At 36.4% G+C, this 26012-nt stretch overlaps 1 protein-coding gene across 7 annotated transcripts in view; it reads right to left on the bottom strand.

The window, feature by feature from the left end:
- LOC139133613 (high affinity 3',5'-cyclic-AMP phosphodiesterase 7A-like) overlaps positions 1–26012 on the bottom strand; it is a 112154-nt gene that overhangs the window by 13520 nt on the left and 72622 nt on the right. For all 7 annotated transcript variants that reach the window (XM_070700354.1, XM_070700359.1, XM_070700361.1 and 4 more), the window contains 7 exons: positions 21618–21763; positions 5035–5098; positions 3942–4037; positions 3207–3307; positions 2358–2489; positions 1545–1718; positions 647–709 (listed from right to left, as the gene is read on the bottom strand). In XM_070700354.1, coding sequence (XP_070556455.1) covers positions 647–709; positions 1545–1718; positions 2358–2489; positions 3207–3307; positions 3942–4037; positions 5035–5098; positions 21618–21763 — 776 coding nt within the window. The remainder of the gene's footprint in view (positions 1–646; positions 710–1544; positions 1719–2357; positions 2490–3206; positions 3308–3941; positions 4038–5034; positions 5099–21617; positions 21764–26012) is intronic.

Here is a 26012-nt window from a genome sequence, read left to right as displayed (position 1 = left end):
GCGTATGAGACAGACATATTTCACGTACAAAACGTTTAGCTTGGGTATCACAACGCATTTCAAAGCCACCGAATCATTTATTGATTACAGTAAACCAGCATGGGGCAGCCTCTCTGTTTGGACTGAGAGATAAAAGTTCAAAATATTTAATCTACAATGTAAATGTTTTTACAATCTCAGCTAAGAGTTGAAGGGTTAAAGGTTTTCTCAACAGAAAGTAAATAAAAAAGCCACCCATTGTAGATAAAGTGTATCTCTCAGTCTAGACAGAGTGGCTGCCCCATGCTGGTTTACTGTAATTAATCAATGAGTCGGTGGCTTTGAAATGCGTCATGATATCCAAGCTAAACGTTTGATTTGTACGTGAAATTTGTGCGTCTCATACCCTGAGTTGCGGTACCTAGGTGAAACGCACTGTATCTAAAAAGTTGATGTTTCAACTTCACACTAGTGTACAGTATCTATTTATATTATGGACTGTAAATGAAATACAAGCATAGTGTGGACAACACTGACACAGCTATTACTGCTAAATAGATGTAATTGACAGTGAGAGTAAAATTGGGGGATAATCTTTGGAAAAGAAAAATGCAAAAAGATGCAGATACTAGGGCCTTAAACTCTAGACAAACATTGAGACACTTACCTGGAGTATGAAATGTCTGTGTTCATGGTTTGTGAAATCCAAGTCATTGGCATCAAGGTGTCTCTACAATAAAACATATCAACATTGAACAAACTATTACTTCAAATGTAAGTCCAATGTCAGGGCAAATGCAGTCATTGCTGGCCTACAGTCCAGATAATAGAGGTCAACTCATGTCATATCGGGACAATTTTTGACGACAATGATGAGGCTATTCCAGTGCAAGGCCAATGCTAGGTCCAGTGCAACCATTGCGATGCAACGGCTAAGATAAATCCAGGTTAGTTTGAGTAGCATGAAAATAAGTTAAATTGCCTTTTTGTTCTGACAGGAGATGGAGCAAGCTGCTCAGCAAATTCTTGTCACTTTGGCCATGCACAGTTAGGATTTTCTTAAGTTGATATTGTAATGTTGGTGCTCTATATCCTTTCTGAATCTTCATTAAAAGCCCCACTTTGCACTTGTACACTAACTCACTCTCTCTCACTCTCTCTCTCTCTCTCTCTCTCTCTCTCTCTCTCTCTCTCTCTCTCTCTCTCTCTCTCTCATTTAATCACTCCTGATGTATTGTTATGGCAACGTGAAATCTCAACAAACTACATCATCTCAACAGTCCTTAACATAACGACCCTGTCACCATAATGTAGACTTGGCCTAACAATGTGCACTAAAGAGTGAAGCCAGGAACTCTAAGTTAGTCAAGCAAATCAAAATTGTTGGGAAATATTGATGTGGCATACATAACAGCAATTCTTCCTTGAACCCTTTGACTATAAGATTTTGGTTGAAACAATGGCTGGCCATTACTTCAACTGTATCCACTACATGGGGTTGAAGTAGAACGAAAATTACACCAATGAAAAATTGTGAAGATTGAAGTACATGTAGAGTATTGTACCTGAAATCTGGTAAGAAATTCTTGTTGCCTAGTGATATCTGTTGCTAAGATGAGTGATTTAATTTGCCATTCAAGTTCTGCTTTGTCTTCTGGTTTGAAATGTTCAACCAGACCCGTCTCGTTTAAAACAGCAACAGCTGACCGCCAGTGGTGGTTTTCAAGAACAGATGTATTCTACAGAGAGACAATGTAAATGAGAGATGATGGCTTTCACAAGTGGCCAGCTCAAATGATAGGTAGCAGGTGATTTGGAATCAATATTTGATTAAAACATAACATGAAAGAAAATTCACTGTGAACCACTGAATATTACAGCTAATGTATCTAAAATATCAATGTATTTATGTTAGAGTTGTGATTCAGAATATTTAGTCTGCATGTTGCTTTCCGATGACCTGAAAGAGAACGTATTTGGAATATGGTATTTTCTGATTACCATCCAATCGCAGACCCATTATCATAATCTGGTGGTCAACTTTCTATTCTTGTCAGCTGTGATAGAGATTGTTGGGTATGTGGGAAATGCAGGAATTCAAAGATAACAAACTGAAAAGCATAAAACTATTTGTCTGACCTAGAACTGCCTCATTACAATTTCTTTAAGGCACATATCAGAAGAGTTTCTTATCAAATTCTTAAAAACAGTGTCATCCAAATCCCAAGCGGAAAACAGATACATACAGATTTTTCAGTTCTATACTGACTTTATACGCAGTTCCTGTCTGAAAAAATTCAACTTTGACCCATGCTCCAATAGAGGTCAACTGTGACCTTCATTGACCTCTGCTCTTCAGCAATCAGAGAGGTACTCACATGATATAGAGATGCTAGATGGTGAGAATTTGCAATGAGGAAAGCTTGATTGACACCCGGGTGATCCAAGTCATGCGTGATAGCAGCCAGTAATGCTGCCAGCGTCTCTAGTGGAGTGATTATACCTGATAGCTGAAACAAAATGATAGAAATCATAGTGTTAAATACTGCCCCCAATTACTCAACATCAAAATACTTTCATTTTTATGCACCTTCTTGTGAACAGATGACAGTCAAAGTTTTTTGCAAAGTTTATAGTATTTGTCCAAATAAAGTACCCGGTTTTGGCAGGTGTTATTTTAAGGGGGTCTTGTAATCATCAACCTCATGTTTTGTGCCTCACATGACTAATTTATGCAAGTTTATTGAGCACAACTTTGAATTTTCAATGGCTTTCAAAAACCTGTTTACGTCACAAGGCACAAAGAATACATTTGCAAGGTTTGACTGACTGTTCATGTTATCTCATAAAAATTAGGTACATGATTACAATAGAAGTATACTGACAAATAGCCATTGCTTAAAAGACAGTGAAGCACAGAAACAATTTCTCAGCCTTACTGACATACGGTATGTCTGATACAAATACAGCTGCTTCACTAATTAAAACAATCCCCCACTAGCGAAATGATGGTTTGGTAAAACTAAAATTTGAAATAATTCAAGAAGAAGACAAAAATTCAAAACAAGAAAGTAATGTATTCAGGTGATAGGGCATGAACATACATTTGCTGCATGCAGAACAAACCAAGATTTCTTCTAAGGTCAAAAGGGCAGTGTCAGGTAACCGAACAGCACAGCAATGAAGTTCAGGGAAGGCGACCGGTTATACAATAAAAGGGGACTTACTTGGTTTTCTTGAAGATAGCAGTGCATAGCCTGTGTGACATCAGCTGCATGGATTGCATTGTGGTAAGGATTTTGGCTGTGGTAGCCTTCTTCTATTAATGCTGCAGGAAAAAACATTTCGAAAATATCCATGTGGTTATGAAGACAAGGTGATGACATATGAGTCAATTATGAATGTGTTAACCCTTTGAGTGCCAAAAGTCAATTTTTGTTACCTATTATACGAGACAATTTTTTTTCCAAATTTTTGATAAAAAACTCTAGTCAATGAAAAGAGATGTCCATTTGGTTCAAAATTGTCAGAACAACTACAGAAAAATTAATAGAAATTGCTAAAATGTTGCACTAAATTTTTGGCAGGAAAAAATTACAGCACTGAATAAGGTAAATAAGGTGAGGTAGAAAGGTGGGATGTCATACAATGATTATCTTATGCGTGATATCAGTGAAGAAGAAGCTGGTATAATTATCATTGTGTGACACAACTACAATGATACGTTTAATTTAATTACAAAATCCTTGCAGAAAGCTAGACCAATTAAAATGAATTAAAATGTCGTTCACATCCAAACTTGAAAGTCAATCACCATAGATCGTGTTTGACCTTCTCTTGTCAGTGTTAGAAAATAGGGCATGCGTTAAGTTTATGGGAGTTTTAGAGTAAATTCCTGGAGAGAGATTTGCCTCCTTATATGTGACCACTGTGGAGAATGTTGGAATGTAGAGGAAACTTACCAAAACACTTGAGCAATTTCATCATATCGAGTTGGAAGTATTCTATCAAATTGTACTCATGGAACAGATATATAGACATGTAAAATAAGGAACGTCCTGCAACAAAAGAAACAGAAAATTAGAACTGACTTAGTCTTTCAAGTCCTTATTTCCTAAAACACTGTTTAATCGTACTTTGAAGGGCACACACATCCATGCTTTATGCTATTATTGATAACGTTATATTACAACTTGATGATAACAAAGTTTAAAACAGACAAACTGCTCGTTCATTTTGAAAATAATGATAAATTTTGGAATTGGTACATCAGTATCAATAACCTTTTATCTAACAAAACATACTGCTTTCTTTGCTACGAAGGTGAATTTTTCTTTCTTTCCATTAACCTTCTGTGTTTACTACTTTGCAAGCAGAGTTTTACCATTATGAAAGCCCACATCAATGCACATGAAATTTACGACATTGTGTGTCAGATGAAACTAGACAAGGACAGATAGGCTATGCCATCATCTGAAGACTTAAGTACATGTAGACAGCTGGAGGTAGATGCCAATTAATTACAATACATCACTCATGCAATAAAAAATGTCACAAGAAACTGAGGACACGTGCACTGTGGAACGCATGATTTATTTCTCTTTATATCCATAGAGGGCGCCCTTCAAGTAACAACGGTGATGAGCGGGCTTGTCCTCAATCCTCCAGCTTTCGAGAATATGGTTGAATTTGAATAGTAAGGTCATTTTGTACTGTAACCAATCTACGGTCACTCCAATCAGTTCCTAGTATTTTAAATTTTATGAATTTAACTGTAAAATTTTATGAATTAAACTGTAATTGTGAAAATGAGTGATTTTGTGAATTATTTATGCCTCTGACAGAGTCTATTTTGAGATATATCGCAATATCACGGTCAGTAATCTGGGGCCATGCTAGACACTTGGGCCATCTTTATGGTCGATATCACATTTCAACATAAAAGTCGGAACGATGTTAATTCCGAGATCCTGAAGGTAAGGTCAAGGATGCTTGTAATGACCTTTACATAAGGTCATCAAAATATCACGAATTCCTAAGAAACAGTACGCTTACCATTTGTTAGTTGGTTTAAATAGAAAATGTCCAAATCCCAGTTGCCTATATGTGATAGCACACACTGCAATAAAAAAAGAACACAGAAAAAAAAATCACGCACTGTAGGAATGATTGCAAAATATTCATCTTCTAATGGTTACTGTTCGATTTTCTGAATATATTTACAAATCTTGACAATATATTTTTAAATCTTGAACAGTGGCAAAGTATCACTTTGTTTCAGAAATATCTAAAATATTGCTGCTGTTGTGAGCTTATGATCTTAATTATTATGACACTTTTTGAGATTACATCAAATTCACTCAGTCCAACACACAAGAATGGTGTTGTAAATTATACTGATTATCTTCACAATGAATCTAGATTTGTTTGTCTACAAGTGAACTTTGAGATTAAGATTTATGAAATGGCACAAATATAATGCACAATTATTCCATCATTTGAAGTCAACATGAGACAGGATTTTGTAGAAAGGATTCCGGAATATTAATCAGAGTGGTAAAATAAAGCAGAGACACAAGTTCAAAGTCATCATTTTGACACCAAAATGTTGAGATGACCTATTTTCAGGGGTTATGCACTTGGATCTACTGACATGTACATGTACATGTAAATCTAGGTTTGAAAATGTTCAAATGCCTGTATTGAGGCCAAAAATTGTTCAGCATATGCACTTGAGAAATGAGCCAAAATTTAAAAAATAAACAGAGTTTTAATGTATTACGTATTACAGACTAACAAATTACAAAGTAAGTTTCTATTTTCAACATTTTTGGTGACTGACAACAATTTTCCTGCATTAGGTATTGCTACAACCTATCATAAGTTTGTTCCTTCTGATTCAAGATTGCAGCGACAGTAATGTACACTGTGGCTTAATTCAAGTTTGTATTTTTTTATAATCTTGATCAGGCCGCATCAGTGTCAGTGAATTCAAGGACAAGCAATCTGGGTGTTGTTTCACATGAGGAATTACACCGTGCCACAATCATCTGGCAGTAATCACCAGTTACCCTGAAATGACGTCACTGGCAAATGTCAAAGGCTTCACAGCCTCGGGGAGACTCTTGAGACGAGTGGTCATCCATCTAAACGTCCCTTCCTTCTTCCTGCCTCCCTCCTTTCCCCAGCGAACCCCTTTTTCTTAATCTTAGTCAAAAAAAAAAGTTTATGAACCCTAGATGTGAAGTTGCCAGGGTTAATGCTCAGGAGAGGAACTCCCGGTGCATTGACGTCACTGTGGGTCCCAGGGATGTCTTCAATTTTCAAATAATTCAATCCACAAATATGGAATACACAAGTGTAGGGGTAGGGTATGCCGGCTGCATATGAAATCACTAGACACATTATCATGTTGACACAAATTAACGCGAAATACAAGCAGCACCTGCAGGATTTATTTGCCAGAACAACCAGAAACAACACCCAAATGCACCAAAAGCCTAGAAAGAAATGCAAATCTGGGACACTCTTCAGCTCAGCATATATCAGGCAAAGCCTATTTATTACAGTCTTCTATTACTCGGCTTTTCATTTATGACACGCATTCATGTAGTGGATTTAAAATGTTATAATGCTTCCAATGGGAAGGTTTGCTGTAATTGCCAACCCCAATGAGAGTTATCTGGTCTGACGTACGGCTGACGTTCTGACGTATGGTCCAGCCTCTTAAAAAGAGGTCACCTCAGCTGTTAATTCATATTAAAACTTTACTGTAAGCACACCGTAATAAATTGGCCAAGTGGATAAAAAGACTTCAAAATCTAATCCTTATCAATCTGGACTTTCTTCCTTATCTATTCTTCCGACATGTTTTACTTTTTCATTTCATTTTTTTATGTACGACATAATTTTATTCATCGTATTGCTGTAAAATAAACACTACTTTAAATATGGTATCATCCAAGGTACATATTTTTTGAAAAAAATTACCCAGAACACACCCTTTCACATTGATTTGATGTCTCTACATGAGAAAAATCTGCAAGGGGCGACTCTATTGTTTAATATAGTCTAAATCAGTGAGTTAAATACTTCAACAGTCAGCATAATTCTGCACACGATGGGTTCCTAAAAACATCTGTTACTCACACTAAACCGGCATAAAAAACCCACACATGATATAGTTACACGGGATACTTCAAAAAATTGTAGATAAATTTACTGCTAGCTCACTATTGCAGACTTCAGAGAAAAATTGTGACATAATATCATTTTTGTATTGTGATTTTGCAAAAAATTAAAGACAGTTTTAATTTTATTTGAAAACTCCATACAGAAACTGAAAATGTATGACTCATTTCGTACCAGAAAATTAATGTTTACTACTTATGAGAGTACATATTAACATTTTTTGTGAAAATACAATTTACCGTCAGTGATAGGAAAAAATCAAGAACTGCCATAAAAATTTGTTACAGCCTGAAGAGACAAAGTGAACAATATTTGTATTAAAAAATTTTCCATCCTTGCAACTGTTGTGAGCAATTTCTTACCCATTGCCACATTCTTATGTTTTTAAGAAATGGCTTGCCAACCGACATGCGTGTAGACACCTGGTTCAGCCAACAGCCACTGATAATCTGAAAATCTGAGCGTCAACATCAGACATATCAATTTTGACTTAATCACCATGGCAACAACACTTTGACGGGGGGACCGGCTCATATTGCCCAACAATGGCTGAACCTTGAAAGGTAGGGTAATTTAGCGACAAAACCCGATGGTCTTTTCAAACGACGGAAACAATTTTGCAGAGACAATATGGTGCTAATTTACTCCCACAGGTTTCAAATACGTGATACGTTTCATACACATTTCCATAAGGATGTCGTCATTCAAAGTGCAAATAAACACAGGAAATGTTTTAGTATGAATAGAAGCATATTAATTATAAAATTTCCTGTAGATCTTTGTTCAAGTGGTCTATTGCAGTTGAGAGAACTATTTTGTTCACTTCATAAATATTGTCAATCCTGCAACATAATTCAGAGAGGGATTTTTGTCTCATATGCGCATTGAGGGCTGCAATCAATACAGCTCTCACAAAAGAGTCTGTTGGGAGACTAGTGGCTAAATGTATAAGCCAGGTATTAAAAATATTTTGTCGTTGGTATAACGTTGTCATTTTCCATTAGGAGATGCTTTGATTTATATGCACCCGTTGTGGAATACATGGATTATTGCCAGCGTGATGTTGTCACCTTTGTGACAACGTATGCAAGGCACGCACAAATATAGTTATTGCCTGCGTGAAATTGTCAACATGTGTTAAGATGGGTTTGTAATATGTGGATGGAATGCAACAGAAGTGTAAAAAGCCTTTAAGAACCATAACCCGAATTTGAAGAGATCATTCCAAATGCATGTATGGGGACTTGGGGGGGAGGGGGGTTGAAATTCGAGGGTGAAATTTTATCACAGTTAGAAAACCTGCCATTGTCTCTCGTAAATTCAGTTTGAAATAACTGACACACGACTTTCAGCACAGTTTAATAAGTGGCTAGGAATGTCAAATTTCATAGCGAAGCTAGACTGACGTCAGCAAAAGCAATCAAACTGCACCACTCACTTTTACATGTGTAAAAATCTTTCTCAGAAAAGTCATGAGTTCATAAAAGTTTGTCCTGAAGTTCTTGCTTTAAATATTTACTTTATATAGTCTTAATTTATCATTAAAGTTTTGAATTCAATTAATTTTCTAATTATATGGGTCAGTAATCAGCAATATCTTCAGCATTTACGATCTGTCTTTGAGTTGAAGGGTTTTGTTGTTTCTCTGAAAATTAAAGTATATGACAATATCCAGTATAGGCTTGATATCACAAACTGACAACACGTGTCAAATGAATTATTATTGTCCATGATTAATTTATGTCCACACAGTTACATGTTAGCACTGCACGCACAGGCTGTAGTGACGAGCTAAATGTTGATATTTAAAACATATTTCACCAGGGTACAAAAAGACGTCGTAGTTGAAGCAAAACAAACATATGGCAGGAAATTTTTAAAATTTGATTTACTTAGACCTGCTAATGGCATCACATCTGCAATTTATTTCAGTACTCTGTCTTGGTTATTTTATATTTGATTTCTACTATTGACAAATATCTAGTAAAATATGCTTGGCTTGATTGTTTCTTGTATTGTATAGAATTTCTTCATTTTTTTATACAAAAGTTAGACTACTTACGTATATGAATCAACAAGAGCTATATCAAACTTTCAGTCTTGAACTACATCAATAAAGAAACTTGAAATGTTAATATCAGGAAAAGAAGATTATTCAATATACAACTTTTCAATCTACCATTCTTTACAAATATAAATATTCCCTAAGTACTGAAAACTTGGATTTGTGATGCTAGCTTCAATTTGAGCCTTTATTTCTTCAAAAACCACTTAAAATTCATGAAGAAAAGCTTCCAAATGAAGAATAATATATAAATGTCGGGAGTAAATTGCAAATTGACGTGGCATTGATTTTGATTGAGGATACAGTATTTGCTACTCATGTTTGCAAAGCTGTATGTATATTAATAAATCTTCTCTGTTGGAGAGAGTTTCATAATTTACAGACACCTTCCAGAGATTACATTCCATTCAAAAGCCTTGTCATTTTCCTTGCATGGAGAAAAATAAACTACATAATTCCGGCACTGTTGGATAATATGCATTTCTCCATGTGTGTTGCTAAGACTGTGCATTAGAGTTTGCATACCATGAGATATTTCCTTGTATGAGGAAATGTTTCTCAGCGGCATGATTCATTTAGCTACTTTGTCCAAGGCTAGCACGGAAAACGTGTCTTCATTTTCAAATCCTATCTATACAGAGACTCCTTGAAGACTGAAAGCTTTTCAATGCCTGATTATTTTGAATTTAGGGGTGTTGTAGTTTTTATCAATTGAAGTAACAGATTGGTTCCTTTATTTTCCGCTGTTTTCTAGAAAACGGGGCAGGACTTGCTGTACCTGTGGATGTCTCACACCCACTGATACCATGTTTGTTACAAAGACATAACCGATACTTGTTTCAAGACCACTTTCAAGGTTTCACCTCAGCAGACACTGCCACGTAGTCATATACCGGTGGTAGTTTCAAGATTAGTTCAGTCGTTTCACTTCAGCAGACACACACAATCAATGTCATCTGTCACAACTGATATAATCATACAACATAACTACCATTACAACCCACTGTACATGATAGCTGCAGATCATTTGGTGCATTGCTAGAATACATCTCCCTTGCCAGGCCCATGGCACATCCCATTTTTTCAAACAAAATATTTGTATCTGATCCAAGGTGAAGATCAAGTGCCTCTATAAATGTGGATCAGAATTTAGAAATCACTTTCTCCTTCCTACATGCATGCTGGCAGATGTACCTCTCCCATGCCTTCCAGCTATACACATTACCTGCAAATCCATCCTGACTTGATACTTATTCACCTCCAGGGATATCTGCCCTGGGATGTTATTATCCTCAAAAACACAGACGGGCAAGAAATCACCCTGCTAATGGTGGGTTGAACACTACCCTGGGTATGACAAAGATATTGCCTCTTATCATATCCCCATGGTGAGAAATGGACCATAATAATCACATTTGAATATCTTCCCGTAGAAGGTAACCCTCCCACACGTAAACTTTGACATGGTAGTACATTCCAACATGGACGCTGTGAGGAACATCTTTCAGAAACCCTTTAAACACTGGACTAGATACGGTACATCCTTCACCTTTATCAATGACAAGCTATTAAAACATCATCCGATGAGACAAAATTGACTAGCTATTACAAATTTATAGATTAGATAAACTACCCGGTATATGTGTAGCATGTATGTATGCCACACACAGTACCCTGGTCAAACTGGGAGTGATGTGTAGATAAAGCCCTCTTTCATATCAATTGGCATTTGCATTGAGGTAGAGCACACCTTGGAACTGAAAGGTGTATGCTTTTGCTCAAACTTTCCTTAGGAAAACTCCAGACCATTCCTTCATAATCCAGACTAAAAGTATGAGTCACGGTGCAATTTTGGTACTATGAAAACATGACTAAAATATACCAATTTTTGAAATTCAATATGGCTGCAATTTCCATGTTACCTCTATGTCAAAAATTAAATTTTCTTTTTTAAAAAAATGAAAAACACAGTGAAAATTTCTTCTACTCCACATACTTCCACATAAGCAGCATATACTAGCAAAGTACTGTGGAATACTTTATTTTCACTTGGAATTTATTTTTGCTATTTTTGCTGAACCTTTTTTCCGCTAGAATAAAATCCAAGTGAAAATTTTAATTTTCTGTACTTTGCATGTAGTCAGACTAGACGAAGTAAAAATAAGATCACAGTGAAACATTGAAAATCTGCTTTCAGCTGGAGTAAAAATCAAGTGAAATTAAAATAGTCCAAAGCATTACGAAAACTTGAGATCAAATATCTGTCCCTGAAGTGTATTTTACCTCAACATACACACTCAAGGTCTTTGCAGGATAATCTATCACTTTCGTTGGGGTATCACCATCTTGCATTCCGCCAAAACAACCTGCACTCATCATGGCAGGAAATCTAGGTCACTCATGGTTGATGTCACCATATATACTATACCTCACTTAAATTTGGCTATCATATGACTATAGTCATTTTCAAAATGGGAATGTACAGATAATCTAGATATTCTAGGCGCTTTTATCAGTTGACGGCATGCTTTACCTGTCTGTCATATCTTCAAATCATAATGCAGCATATCTTTCAGTACAAGATAGTGCCTGCCATCTACCGATAGACAGAGATACCATAATAAAGGGTTTTTATCATCGGCAAAGGGGCTGTTTCACAGTCTTCAGGTCAATATTAATTCCATGCAGAGGTCAGTAAGTCCTTTTAATAGCATCTACAATTTCTTGAACTCCTTTGAGATTTTTGTGAATTTCAGAACATTTTTGGAGTCAGCCTATAATTTTCTTTGCACAGAGTGAGAAGTTCATGTCCATCATCATATCATAGGGGTGGGTACCACTATACAGGGATGTCACTTGTACCTGATGATAACAAATGACCTACATATGCAAATTGCAAATCTATTTGAATCAGGGAATATTTTGTCCTTCCTCTGTATACATACAGGGACAAGCTTAAACTGACAGCAATGTAAGGGCATATCAGCAGCTCTTGCTACATTACTTGCATAAAAAATGAGAAAGCTACGAAATTTCAGGAGCTTGCTTAAACACATAACATGTCTCTGTCCTGGGGCAATTACTGTGTAGGGTTTGTACCCATTAGTACTAACTCCCTGTACACCGTTACAAAATTACCAAGAGATGTGCACCTTGCATAGAATTACACTCAGTTTAATGGGCATTAGTAGTTTTAACCAATCGCCCCTAAAACCAACACGAGTATCACAAAAAGAAATTGGTTAAACACAATCAAGTCAGTGTAACCTGACTCTGGGTTATTAAGTCACTTGATGAATATTTCTAACAAAATTAGGGCATAGATTATAAGGCTAAATGTTCTTACATTACAATGTAAACTGACTTTGGATATACATGATCAAATCTGCAATCTCATTGCCATGATTAAAGTTTTTTTCCAGCGGTGAAACCATGGTGTGAAAATCGATCCTAGTTGTGGAAAATTTACTAGGTCAAATTAATTGTTTGCATGACTGAGCTGCTTTTGAAATATTTCACTGTGAGAGCTGAAATGAGTATATGATCACATAACAGCCATACTTTATTTGCAGTCTGCATTTGAAATTTTCATTTCAAAGCAATTCTTCCATAACTTTCACAGAATTTCCTCAGTCTCCATTGCACATGACACTATACCCTTCTGTTACATGTTCAATGTAATGACACAATCCCTGTAAAGTACATCAGCTACAACGTTGATGGTGACTTGGCTGTGTACTTAACAGCGACAGCAAAACGATTAATTATGCATGTGGATATGCATGCACTTCTGAAAACCAACACAAGTAGTCACTGGTGAAATATAGTCCTATTTTCTCAGTAGCACCATGCTTGCATTTCTCATTCAAACCTTTTGTAACCAAATTTAAGAACAACCCTGTTATTATCAAGTCATATTAACCTTCTATATTGCTGGAAATGTGGTGAACATTGCACAGCATGAGTTGACAAATTCATGTTTTATATCTACACATTGCAATGCAGTGCTTACATCTATACTCGTACTCCAGGCATTTTTTTTGTAAGATGGTCGGGTATTAAACTGCCTGTAAATAGCTAGCTTGGATTCCGGGCTCATTTTCCCATCGGCTCTTGATGATCTCGGCTTTGTGATGGAAAAGGCTCCCTTTGACATTTCTTGAGGACTAGTTAGAGACTCTCATTTGTCTACCGTAAAGGGGGGGGGGGCTGGGCAGGTCTGGAATGCAATCAACAAAGGCGTACGTCACCGTCCATATCTATAGTACCACCTGCACTTCCAAGACATTGTGTCCTCATAGATTAAGTTCAATTCAGGTTGACACACATAGCCTGAGACAAACTTGCAGTTTCTAAAGCATGAACCCGAAAAACCCCAAATCTTTCTGAATTAAAACACAAATGGTTTGTTATCAAACATACACAGCGCCAGTCTGTAAATAACGTCAACAAAAGCTGTGCAAACTCTGGCGAAAATATTTTTCACGCTCCCTTGATGTTACCTGATCTACTATTGATGGATTGCAATTTTTAGACTTGCAAACTCAATATCCAATTCTATTTCTGGCACATTTTTTGTTGCCATGTTTTCCTTATGATTGTATTTGTGAAGTCTGAAGTAGTTTACTCAACGTATTTATAGAAGACGGTTGTTTTCTGTGCACGTAGTACAATTGTATATTTGTTGAACGGCACTGACTATTATGGCATATAGACTGGCCTAGTTTTGAAATCTCTGATCAATAAATCTGGGGATTGCAAGTTTGAACAACGTGTAGATTTTCTCAGCCGGGATTGAGCATGCTATAAACAATCTCCATCATACATTTTCTTGTAACTTTACTATTTTTATCAGCAATACAGAAAATAATTCACAAAACATTGGATTATTTCTAAAAATATTTTGTTTCTGTTTTTCCTAAATTCATTTCGTTTTTGCCTAAAATCTATGACATCACTTAGAAGTGTTTACACAATGCGTGATATTGGGATGTCAGTTCTCAAATCATGAATCTTACATGTGTTTTTATGTCTCACAGGTGTCAATAACACATATACATTGATGCATGAAGCTAGATGCCGCTCTGGGAGAACCAGGGATGAAAAAGACTGGACTTGTCCAGAAATTTAACCCTTTCACCATCACCAGTTTGGTGCAACCCTATTGCGTTGCGGGCTAAAACGAACCTTTACATGCGGAAATGGAGATGAAAGCATTGAATTAGACAAATTAAAGTACACAATGACTGTAGAGTATACATATTGTGGTGTGATGGTATAATACAGAACATTTCTCTGATAGCCCAGCGGGAAAAAGTAAATTTTCTGGTTCAGAATCATTTTCAGTTTGTTTACAGTTTGATGATTGATTTTTGGGTCATTACTGACATTTGAATGTCACATATGATAGGCTGACCCATCCACCCTGTCATCATGCTAGCAGTGCATGAGAAATAATTTTGTGAAAAAATGACTTCAAATTTCTCAAATTCTGATTCTTATTGTGACCTTGGGAGACATAACTGTTCCCTGTTATTTCACACAATACCGTCTTGTGAATTAATCAAATTTATATTATCATACTAGCATAGTAGCAAACAAGTTATTACATTTTCTTCATAATTGTTTATGAAAACTGGTTAATTGTCCTCTAATTTAAGGTTATATATGGTCAACATGTCTCTTTAACTGTAACACCGTTATTATGAATCCAAAAATTTGTCAAGTCTGACATGAGCTGCTATAATAAAGAGCTGATCATCATGCTACTTTTTGAAAAACTTGAGATCTTCGGGTGTCAAGAGCTGTTAAGTCACTTTCCCCTCTGATACAACCACACCTGTTCCAAGTCTTGCTGGCAATCTTCATACCACACTATCATCAGAGTATATTTTGCTCAATTCTTGAGCTTTACATTCATTAATATTAAAACCACGGGCGATCAGTGGCAGTGTTTAATTTGCTCGATTGAAGGTTTGAATTTAATTGCTGGCAGTGTTCTGCATTAGTTTAACAGGTACACAATCACCTGATTCCTGGTGACAGCGCTGTCCACGACACAAAGATCTACAGGGTGTCTGTGTAATCTCCCATTAGTGGAGAGCCCGAATATCATTGCCAGTGATAATTACTACTTGACTAATCAGCCAGGCTAATTTGAATTACATATTTCTTAAATTGACAACATTAATGTGTTTGAACGTAGGGCCAAAGATGCAACACTTGACAGGCTCTCATACATAATTGAGTTACACTGGGAAAATCGGTTTTCATATTGCTTTCTGCCTACGTGTGACCTTGGTTGGAGTAATTTCGCACTTTGCAAAGCTGGTAATATACTTTTCAGAACAAGTAATATTCACGGCTTTCTCAGACTAATCCTTTGAGTGCTATAATTTTTCAAAACCAAATTTCAGTGCAACATTTTACCAATTTCAATGAATTTTTCTGTATTTGTTTTGATACTATTGGATCAAATAGACATAACTTTTCATTAACTGCAGTTTTTGATCAAAATTTTGGGAAAACCTGAAAAAAATTGTCTAGATCTTAAAACATTGGCTGTCGTCATATTTTATAAAGACAACAAATTTTGACTTTGGCACCCGCAGGGTTAATATGCTAATTTTAATATGTACCAGGGTACACATAATTTCACTAAATGTAAATTGCTTGATTTATGGTCTCATTTATGGTCATTTATGGTCGCATTTAAAAGCTGGTGATCAAATAAGCATTTAAATGTTCTCTTTCTTAACCCTTTGAGCGCCAAAGTCAATTTTTGTCACCTTTAGAAATTATACTCCAGTCAATCTTTTTCAGATTTTTGTCAAAATTTTTTATAATGAACTGTAGCCAATAAAATGTGATGTCCATTTGGTCAAAAATTACAAAGACATTACAGAAAAATTCATAAAAATTGGTAAAAATGTTGCACTAAAATTTTGGTGGGAATAGTTACAGCGCTCAAAGGGTTAAGAATTGAATAAGAAACTTATTGCTTCATGTTTGAAATTAAAAACTCAAAACATAATTGTGCAAACCTTAATTTTATGTAATCTAATCAACCTATTTCTGTAATAGTATTTTATCCACCTGCAGCTATATGTATATTGACTATTTTGTAACGATAACAAGTTTTGCTATTATGAATATTTTACTTATGGTACCACTTGAAAGAGTATAGCAACTGGGTTACATTATACAGATGCAGATCCGGTTGAATTTTGTTACCTTGATATTATCCACAAATAAAACCAAACACAGGAAACTGTGTCACACAGCAGAATGCCAGGGAATGAAGATCTGTCAGCAAACTGAACTATCAAGTATCACACAATGATCATGTTAGGAAACAGATAATAGGTAAAAACTCAGAAATCATTGATAGACATAGTGAGTCAGCCATATTGGATTGTCTTACAAAAACTCAAGGTCAAGATGTCTGTTCATAAGGTAATGCAACACTAGAATACCTGACAAATGTATCAGTTTTTCTTGTATCAAAAGATTCAACTAAGAAACATCAGGGCAATATTCTTTTGTTTCATTTCGCTTATTGTCCACAATTTTGTTCTTTGTTGACATTCAACAATCATGCCTCGATCGGCTTAACTCACCAGCTTTGCCAGTGACCACATCCCTGAAAGTTTCAAGGGTCCACATTATTAAAATAGCTCTGTTCATTGCTCGTCCTTGACATACAAATCCTTTGACTGACAGGTTTTATCATGTATCTTTTGAAGCATGCAAACAAAATTTATATACCAAAACTCTAATCTCCTCTCTTGGACTGCTATTGAAACACTTTGCTCTAAAATGTGTCACAACTATGGTTGTATTCCAGATATGAGCGGACTGGAATGAAAATCAGGAACTTCCTATAAGCAATGGGGAATAGATAAATACTCTATGCCAAAAAATAATTAGATGTTTGTTTGTCATCTTAAATCTCTAACAAAAACTCCGCAGAAACAAAATTTTTATTTTTGCTGGCTTTTTTATTCTCTCACAAGTTCAAACTACGGACACGAAGACAGCAGACAGGGGTTCCCTGAATGTCACAGTAGATCTGACAAGCTGCAAGATGACGATGATTAAAGTTCACTGTTCCCGACTCTACAGTGTACAATGTGCAATTCCATGAGACATCATAATTTTCTGCCTTGCACAACGTCCTGCCAATTTCTTACAAATGATTTTTTGAAGTGAACACACAAAAGAATGGACTGAGAGAAGACCAGATTGATGATGCTAGGGATTTGATCATGAGAAACAAACCCTTTTCCTTGCTTTGTATAATTTCATAATTGCGTTGTTTATATACACATCTCTACTTGCCATATTTCAATAATGGCACAACAAAGCAATATGATTTGATGACAGCATACAAAATTACAATGGTTCGAAAACCATTTACTTTTGATCCGTCAGAAAAAACAAGATGGCTCAAATTCTTTTGATAAATCTATAACAATACAGACTCATGTCAATATAATACATCGTGAAAAATATTTCATTTTGACCATTCATGGGAAAGTGCCTATCAATTTCGACACTGACAAAAATTTCAGCAATTATCAGTATCATCCTCGCTACTCTATGCTGACTGTAGCAATATGGATGAATACAATGGAATACTGGATTGAAATAATGAAATTGGGAGCAGTGGGTTGAATGACTGAAACAAAAATCCATATTCCAATTTTTTTCTCAGAAATTCTGGCCCAATTCTAAATGCCTACCACGTGTCAGCTTTCTTTCATGTGCGAAAAATTTTGCACATGAAAAATCTGTGGCCTTTCTTACATGTGCAAAAAATTCATGAAAAATTTGTGGCCCAAAACTTCTCAAAAAAATTTTGATAATTACTTGGTTGCGTTCTTTGCTGGATGACAGCAAAAGTATGGAGAAATTTTCAGCTGAAATGTAGGGGAAAGGGCAAATTTTAGAATGGTCATAATAAATCTGTCAGAACAGAGCATGGGAACACACATATCACCAATTCACTGACACAAGTTCATCTCCACCTGCTTTTGGAGGATATGAAAACAGAAATTGCATATAAAATTTCAAGATTGTTTTTACGACGGAACAGAAAGCAGTTTATGGGACGGAACACAAAATCCGTATTGATCGTCAAGTAAACGTTACAGCCACCTAAAATGAAGCCATCTTCTCAATACCTTACAATGTCATTGAACCAATAAAACCATTTGATGAAAAATATAATTTATGACTCACTGAAAAATTCTCATTTCCTTATCTGTTCATGTGATTGCACAGAGCTGAGATTTTAAATGTCACCAGATGTGTGTACTTACGAGTCTACTGTAAAGATATGCCAGGAATGCTCAGACGTTACCTTCAAATGAACATTGACAAATTGACACTTCATGAAAAAATCAGAAATTTGTCATTGTTTGATTTTGTGGTGACTGATTCTACATTGAAACGGCTGGATATAATTCTATTTATTTTTGCCAGAGGAGGCTTGAAGAAGGCTGTATTGTTAAAAATAAAATATTTAATAGGCAAATTAAGGTTGATAGATATTGGTAGGCACAAGAATTGCCTGCCTGCCTTTCTGTAGTTCACTACACTACAACGACATACAGCCATCTCAGGTGCTTGTATTTGTACCAGTTTTAATCACGTAGAAAATGTCAGAAAATGTTCAAATCTTTTTTACAAGACAGACACTGGTGGCAATTATTTGCACAGATCATCTACAAAGCTATTTGAGGACAAACTCTCGCCAAGTTAACATGAATTTTGAACAAAACGAATGCATTTCTGCTCATCATAAAACTGTGATATCCGAGGCAATATACTATAATTTGCATATCTTGGTGATATCACCCGAAAGAGACTGTACATTTGCATATCTGTGATGTCATCAGTCTAAGATATCTCAGCACAGTGTACAGCTCAGTACAGTATATGTAAATCTATCCCAGGTGGTCCAACCCTGGATGACCTAAAAAATTACATTTGCATTACAGCCAACAGACAATGGCAGTCATGTATTTTTCATTGATGTAATCATTTCTTGTTATCAGTTGTTGCTAAGCAACTCTTCCTCAGCTCTTTGCAAATATTGCGAAATCAGGAGCACACAATGTCTCGATCCATTGTACTGCACACACTGTGTTTGAGAGCACACATATTATCATATAGATTTCCAATAGAAAGCCCAAATAACAAGCTTTAAAAAAACATGTAGTCCGAAGAAAATATTGTCAAAAGGTAATTGCTGAGTCAGAGTTGGCCATTGAATAAATCAAACTACACGACATGAAGTGGCATATGCCTGATTGAAAGAAAAAAATCTCCTTTTCTGCCAATTTTAATGAATGACTAACACACTGCAATTCCACTCGCCCCGCCTTGGAAAACAGTTTTTCAAAATGTTCAAATTTAGTCAATTTGGGGGAAATAAACCAGTAAAATGTTTTAATCAAGATGTTATAATGGCTGCAGTTCTCTCTGAATTTCAATGCAATCACTACACTTACAGATAAACTGCATTCCCTAAAATACTTCCTACATGTGCTTTTAACCCTTTGAGTGCTGTAATTTTTCCCGCCAAAATTTCAGTGCAACATTTTACCAATTTTTGTGAATTTTTCTGTAATTTTTCTGATAATTTTGGACCAAATGGACATCACATTTCATTGGTTACAGTTTTCATCAAAATTTTGGCAAAAATCTGAAAAAATTTTACTGGAAAGGCAACAAAAATTGACTTTTGCGCTCAAAGGGTTAATACCGGCATGCAGCTCACGCTTAAACATATACGTTATCCAACAACTTGGCTTCTTTCCTTGAACCATCAAGTTCAATATTAGAGTTCAGTGGCCCTCAACAACTCAACTCTGTGTTAGCTAATATTTGGAAATACCGGTAGTACTGAGTGAAACGAACAAGCTACATGTACCAAACAAAGGTACAACTTTGCAAAGGTTCATTTGCATCTTACAAACCACCTTGCCTACTATACTATGTTACATGTTTGTTTATGCTGTTGCAAATCCAGGCAGCTTGCTTTTCTTTTTTCAGATTTCCTAATATTTTTCATTCATCAACAATTTCTTGTCATGATCAAAGATATACCAGTAACTATTTTCCACATCCTGCACACTGAACGATAGAAGCATTTGTCAGCAAACGCAGTATGACATGGTAATTTTTATGCCTCTTGACTTCAATAAACTACAACTACAACCACAATACACTTTTTGATGTATATTATTAGTACATGTACTCAAAATCTACATTTGTGCTCCAAAGATTTTCGCAAATACATGTTCCAAGTTTTGTGGAAACTGACACACCGGCCATATTTTTTTGTGAAATTAACGTCAAAATGACTCCCTTTCTGTTAAAATTCCCTGTTCATTACTGTATATTTATCACAGACAAGCCACAAGAGGGGTAGTTTAATAACTTTTCCCATCATATACTCTTTCAGGAACAGCCATTGAGGGAGAGCAATCCGGAGAATTTAATTAAATCTTGCCAACACTGGGAGTGCTTAACTTTCCGTGACAAATCCTTCCAGACCGAATACTATCCGGATGGCACCCACTTCACTTGTACCAGTCAATTGGATTAAATCACTTTCCTGGGAGCGCTACGAACGGATGACATTTTAGGACAATGCACTTCATTACTTGTGCAGTGGGTATCTCGTGCTGCACTGAAGAAGAATCTTGTCGGAAAAATATAGTGTTCCAATCTACTTCTCTTCAGGGCAATCTATGTGCAGCTGCCAAGCTTTCTAGTAATTACAGCTACAGAATAATTTCAAGAAGGCAAAAAGAGGGTTGGAGGAATCTGATATGAGCTCAGAGTGGGAAGTCACTGAATACGTCAAGAACTCTGATGGAAAGAAATTTTGCATACAGGCGGGAATGCTGGTAATGGCTGTAAGAATCTGGCATGGTTGAAAATTATTGTTTCAGGGGAGAATGCACTTCCCAGATGGTTTTTCAGACTATCAAGTTTTTCCAATGTTTTTTGTGATCTGCCACTTATGTGGTCTTGAGAAGCCTGTGGAGTTAACTGAAATGTGCTTTTGTGAAAATCAAAATGTAATTTATCCAAACAGAGATGATGTTACATGTAAGTTTCCTTGAGGAAAGTTTGAGTAGGAGTATAAAACATTCTGTTTTGAGGTGAATATGACCTTCAAAAGGAAAGAACTATCTGCAGTTTACGAGCCACGATACCATGGTAATAGCCTTATGTTACTCCCCTTCACTGGGTAGCTAACAACCCTTTTACTACCATGGTTTGACCCAAACCCATTGTTACCAATGGTGATTGTGGACCTGTTCATAGGGAATTGGGGTGGGAAATGATGCAAGGTCGGACTCACCTGCGCCTGTCCTGAATAGTCAATATCGAGAAGCGATGCACCCTCGTACGACTGACACGGGATTTTCGGTCTCCGATGCGACGACCGGTGTAAGCTTAGGAACTTACAGTAGTTGTTCCGGTGTGTGACGTCATTATTTGCCAAGGCTGTGGAATGAACAAAATACATTTTTTGGAGTTTCAGCAAAAATCAATTGCATGCATGTACGCTGTTAAGTTCAAGATGGAAAGAGACTTAGAAAAGCCTCTTTCATGGAGCTTAAGAAGATCATAGCAATGGTAGAAACCGAGGGGCATCAAGCTGTATTTGTCCTTTTCATGTTTACCCTAACAACGAGTTTACCTTCACACCTGAACTTTAAGACAATTTTTACTCTCACAGGACAAAGAGTGACGTCAATTATTTTTAATAACTTGATAACCTACCAGAACAAATGCTGTACGTGCAAGATACTTTTGATAATTTTCTCTTCCAGAGAGTTAACTTTACATTTGGGACATTTTCTGGATCTTAAACGGGAAGTTACAGGACCATGGGCGCACAACAGGGGAATTACTGATGACGCAGTCATTTGCATACACTAGGCGGGAGTTTTTGAATTCTCAAAGCATCGCTTTGACCTTCTGAGAAATTTGAATAATCATGGTCGGCACGTACGTGACATATGCAAAGAGGGGTCAAATGTTAGTACAGGGAAGACATTTTGAAACATATGCATTCTCCGACAAAAAACGGTACATTGTTTCAGTTTATTTTTGACTCAAGTTTAGTCGCTATATATTCACAGACATATGCAATATTCAGTGACAATGAACGCCTGAAACATGCAAAATTATGGGATTCTGGGACCAAACACAGCACGTCCGATCAGTAGCGTGGCTTTTTACATTTGCATAGATTTACGATAACCCGCTTTTATAGGGGAAGTTCCTGTTTAAGAATACAGCATAGCCTGAACAAACTAATGAAGGGTACAACAAACCCTGATTATCGATCATTAGTATGTTGAATATTATCAGAGTTAACAAAAATTACTGGTAACTTCAGTGGAATAAACACTTTCACCATCTTGGTTTTGCCCAAGACCATCGTTTTCAAGGGTGAGTTAGGACCTGTTTTCAAGGAATTGGAGGGGAGGTTGGATGGAGGAGGAGGGACAGATCAGTTGTTCTTGAACATGTATAAAGATTCTAATGCTTTACCCTATGACTACAAACTGAAAACAAACTAATCAGAAGTGAACTGATAGTATGTCATGACTTTCAGGCACCTGTGGTAGGCCTGTGAACCAATATACTTGGTAAAATGCACAACTAAACAAATCTTCATTTGTTTATTCCTTGCACATATTTTTGTGAATTAAGCATACTTTAATACATGAGCAAGCTTGTTTGTCTTATCGTTTTTTTTATGTGAAAAGAATGTAATAACTCGTTGGTGAAACAGAGAATTCCTATTGCTTTATTCAAAATGGTTATTGGAGAAAAATTGCCACAAAACACACGTATGCTTGAACATGGTTTGTCCTAATTTAATTTTTTTGTATGGAAAAGTTGGACCACTATACTAGGAAGGATGGAAATAGGGGTACAAGGGTTTGAGGTTATCGTCTACAGGAATACACCTTCCTTATACAGCTGTGTAAATCTGAATTATTTGAGTATGGAGGAGTTAGAAGTTAGAACTACACTGATGTACAGTTGCAGCAATTCAATATAATAAAGTCAACAGTTTGGAAATTTTTTTCTGAGGCCAAAAGGTGATCTAGTTTTGTTTTTCATCATTGCATTTTTTGATGTGGTCTGACCACATCAATCATTTTTTTAAGTCAGCTTGACAAAAGACAATTTTTAATAATGATGTACTGTAGAATATTTTAACCCTGTAGTGTCTCATACAGACATCAGGGCTCAAAATTAACTTTCTAACATGGTAGTCCGAGTGAACATCATTTCCTAAAATTTGTAGTCCCAAGAAGACATCTGGTAGTCCACTTTTACCACAGACCTGTGGCTAATTTAAAAATTATATGATTACTATTTCAAACAAATGAATATCATAACCTAACATGATGTCTCATGTGGTTTAATTTTCAAGCAATTTGCCAGGCAGCACAGTGACAGTGTATGGAAGCACCTTCAAGCTGGAATGTTTATAAAGCAATACCACGAAATACTCAATTTTCTTTTTGTATAGGCTAATCAAACAGAAGCAAACAAATAAAACTAAGACAAAATGGTGCACAACATCAATATCCTCTTGTTTTGATCATCCTGAATGGCCAAAGAAGATTTAGCATGAACATAATTAAATTATACTTTATGATAAATTGGTCATTATTGTTCAGATTTCACCTGGTTTAGACACAACCACTGACTATGGTTTGAAAATCTGCAAGTCTGCTTGGAGCACCACAACCCATTCAGCTGTGAACTGCAGTTTCATTCGGAGACACTTGTGAACCCCTGGGACAGCCATTCCCTGAAATTAATTGTCCCAAGGCAAAGTTTGGTTGTCCTGGGACCTGGGACTGCCATTAATTTCCAGCCCTGGACATGTACAACTTGTATGTCATCTTGGTTTGTGAGAAAAATCAAAACAAGTCATCGTTGATGACACAGTCCCCACTTGTTAATGGGTGCTTTGATTACAGGTCCTCAGAGAGGATAGAGTCCTCTTCATTAGGTCTGTGATAAAAATACTTTTGAATAAATTCGCTTGATACATGTCTGAGTTGTAGCTCAGGACATGAAAAAATCGTAACAAATGGCCACATGGTGGCCATAATGGATCGAATCACAATACGGTAGGTTAATGTCCTTGTACCAACTTTGATTAAAATTGTTTGAAATATGCCTGAGTTATGGCTTTGTACATGAAAAAATCATAACAAAATGGCCGCACAGCAGCCATATTGGATCGTATCACAAAACAAATTAACATGCATATGTATGACATTGGTCAATCTCCTTGTACAAACTTTGAATAAATTTGCTTGATACATGTCTGAGTTATGGTTCTGGACATGAAAAACGTAATAAAATGGCCACACGGCGGCCATATTGGATCGTATCACAAAACAAGTCATGTGCATGGCATGTGTATGACATAGGTTGATGTCCTTGTACCAACTTTGAATAAAATTGGTTGAGATATGCCTGAGTTATGGCTCTGTACATGAAAAAAATCGTAACAAAATGGCCGCACGGCGGCCATATTGGATCGTATCACAAAAAAAATTGATGTGCATAGCAATGACATTGGTCAATGTCCTTGTACCAACTTTGAATAAAATCTGTAGAAACATGCCTGAGTTATGGCTCTGTACATGAAAAATTCGTAATAAAATGGCCGCCTGGCGGCCATATTGGATCGTATCACAAAACAAATTGATGTGCATATGTATGACATAGGTCAATGTCCTTGTACCAAGTTTGAATATAATCGGTTGAGATATGCCTGAGTTATGGCTCTGTACATGAAAAAATCTTAACAAAATGGCCGCACGGCGGCCATATTGGATCGTATCACAAAAAGAATTGACGTGCATAGCAATGACATTGGTCAATGTCCTTGTACCAACTTTGAATAAAATCTGTAGAAACATGCCTGAGTTATGGCTCTGTACATGTAAAATTCGTAATAAAATGGCCGCCTGGCGGCCATATTGGATCGTATCACAAAACAAATTGATGTGCATATGTATGACATAGGTCAATGTCCTTGTACCAAGTTTGAATATAATCGGTTGAGATATGCCTGAGTTATGGCTCTGTACATTAAAAAATCATGACAAAATGGCCGCAACGCGGCCATATTGGATCGTATCACAAAAAATTGACGTGCATATCTATGACATCGGTCAATGTCCTTGTACCAACTTTGAATAAAATTGTTTGAAACATGCCTGAATTATGGCTCTGTACATGAAAAAATCGTAATAAAATGGCCGCCTGGCAGCCATATTGGATCGTATCACAAAACAAATCGACGTGCATCTGTATGACATATGAAGTAATCCTTGTACCAAGTTTGAATGAAATCGCTTCGGGCATCTCTGAGATATCTGCGTGAACGGACGGACGGACGCACGCACGCACGCACGCACGCACGCACACACGCACGGACACGACCAAACCTATAAGTCCCCCCGGACGGTGTCCGTGGGGACTAATAACCACTGTATGTTAATTTCCCTTTTGTTATTTACCATACATGTCAGTAGTTGCATCTCGTAAGCTAAAAAATACTATGTCATTACATGATTTTCGTGAGACAGTCTGGAGAGAAACAAAAAAAATTTTTTTGTCACATTGCAATCATCGAGGAATGTTGAATTGCCTCCATCAGAACATGGATCTAATGATTTGAAAATTGCTTGCAAGCTTCCTGCAG

This window comes from Ptychodera flava, chromosome 5 (genome assembly GCF_041260155.1).
Source record: "Ptychodera flava strain L36383 chromosome 5, AS_Pfla_20210202, whole genome shotgun sequence".
NCBI lineage: Eukaryota > Metazoa > Hemichordata > Enteropneusta > Ptychoderidae > Ptychodera > Ptychodera flava.
This window is presented reverse-complemented; position numbering and strand designations above follow the sequence as displayed.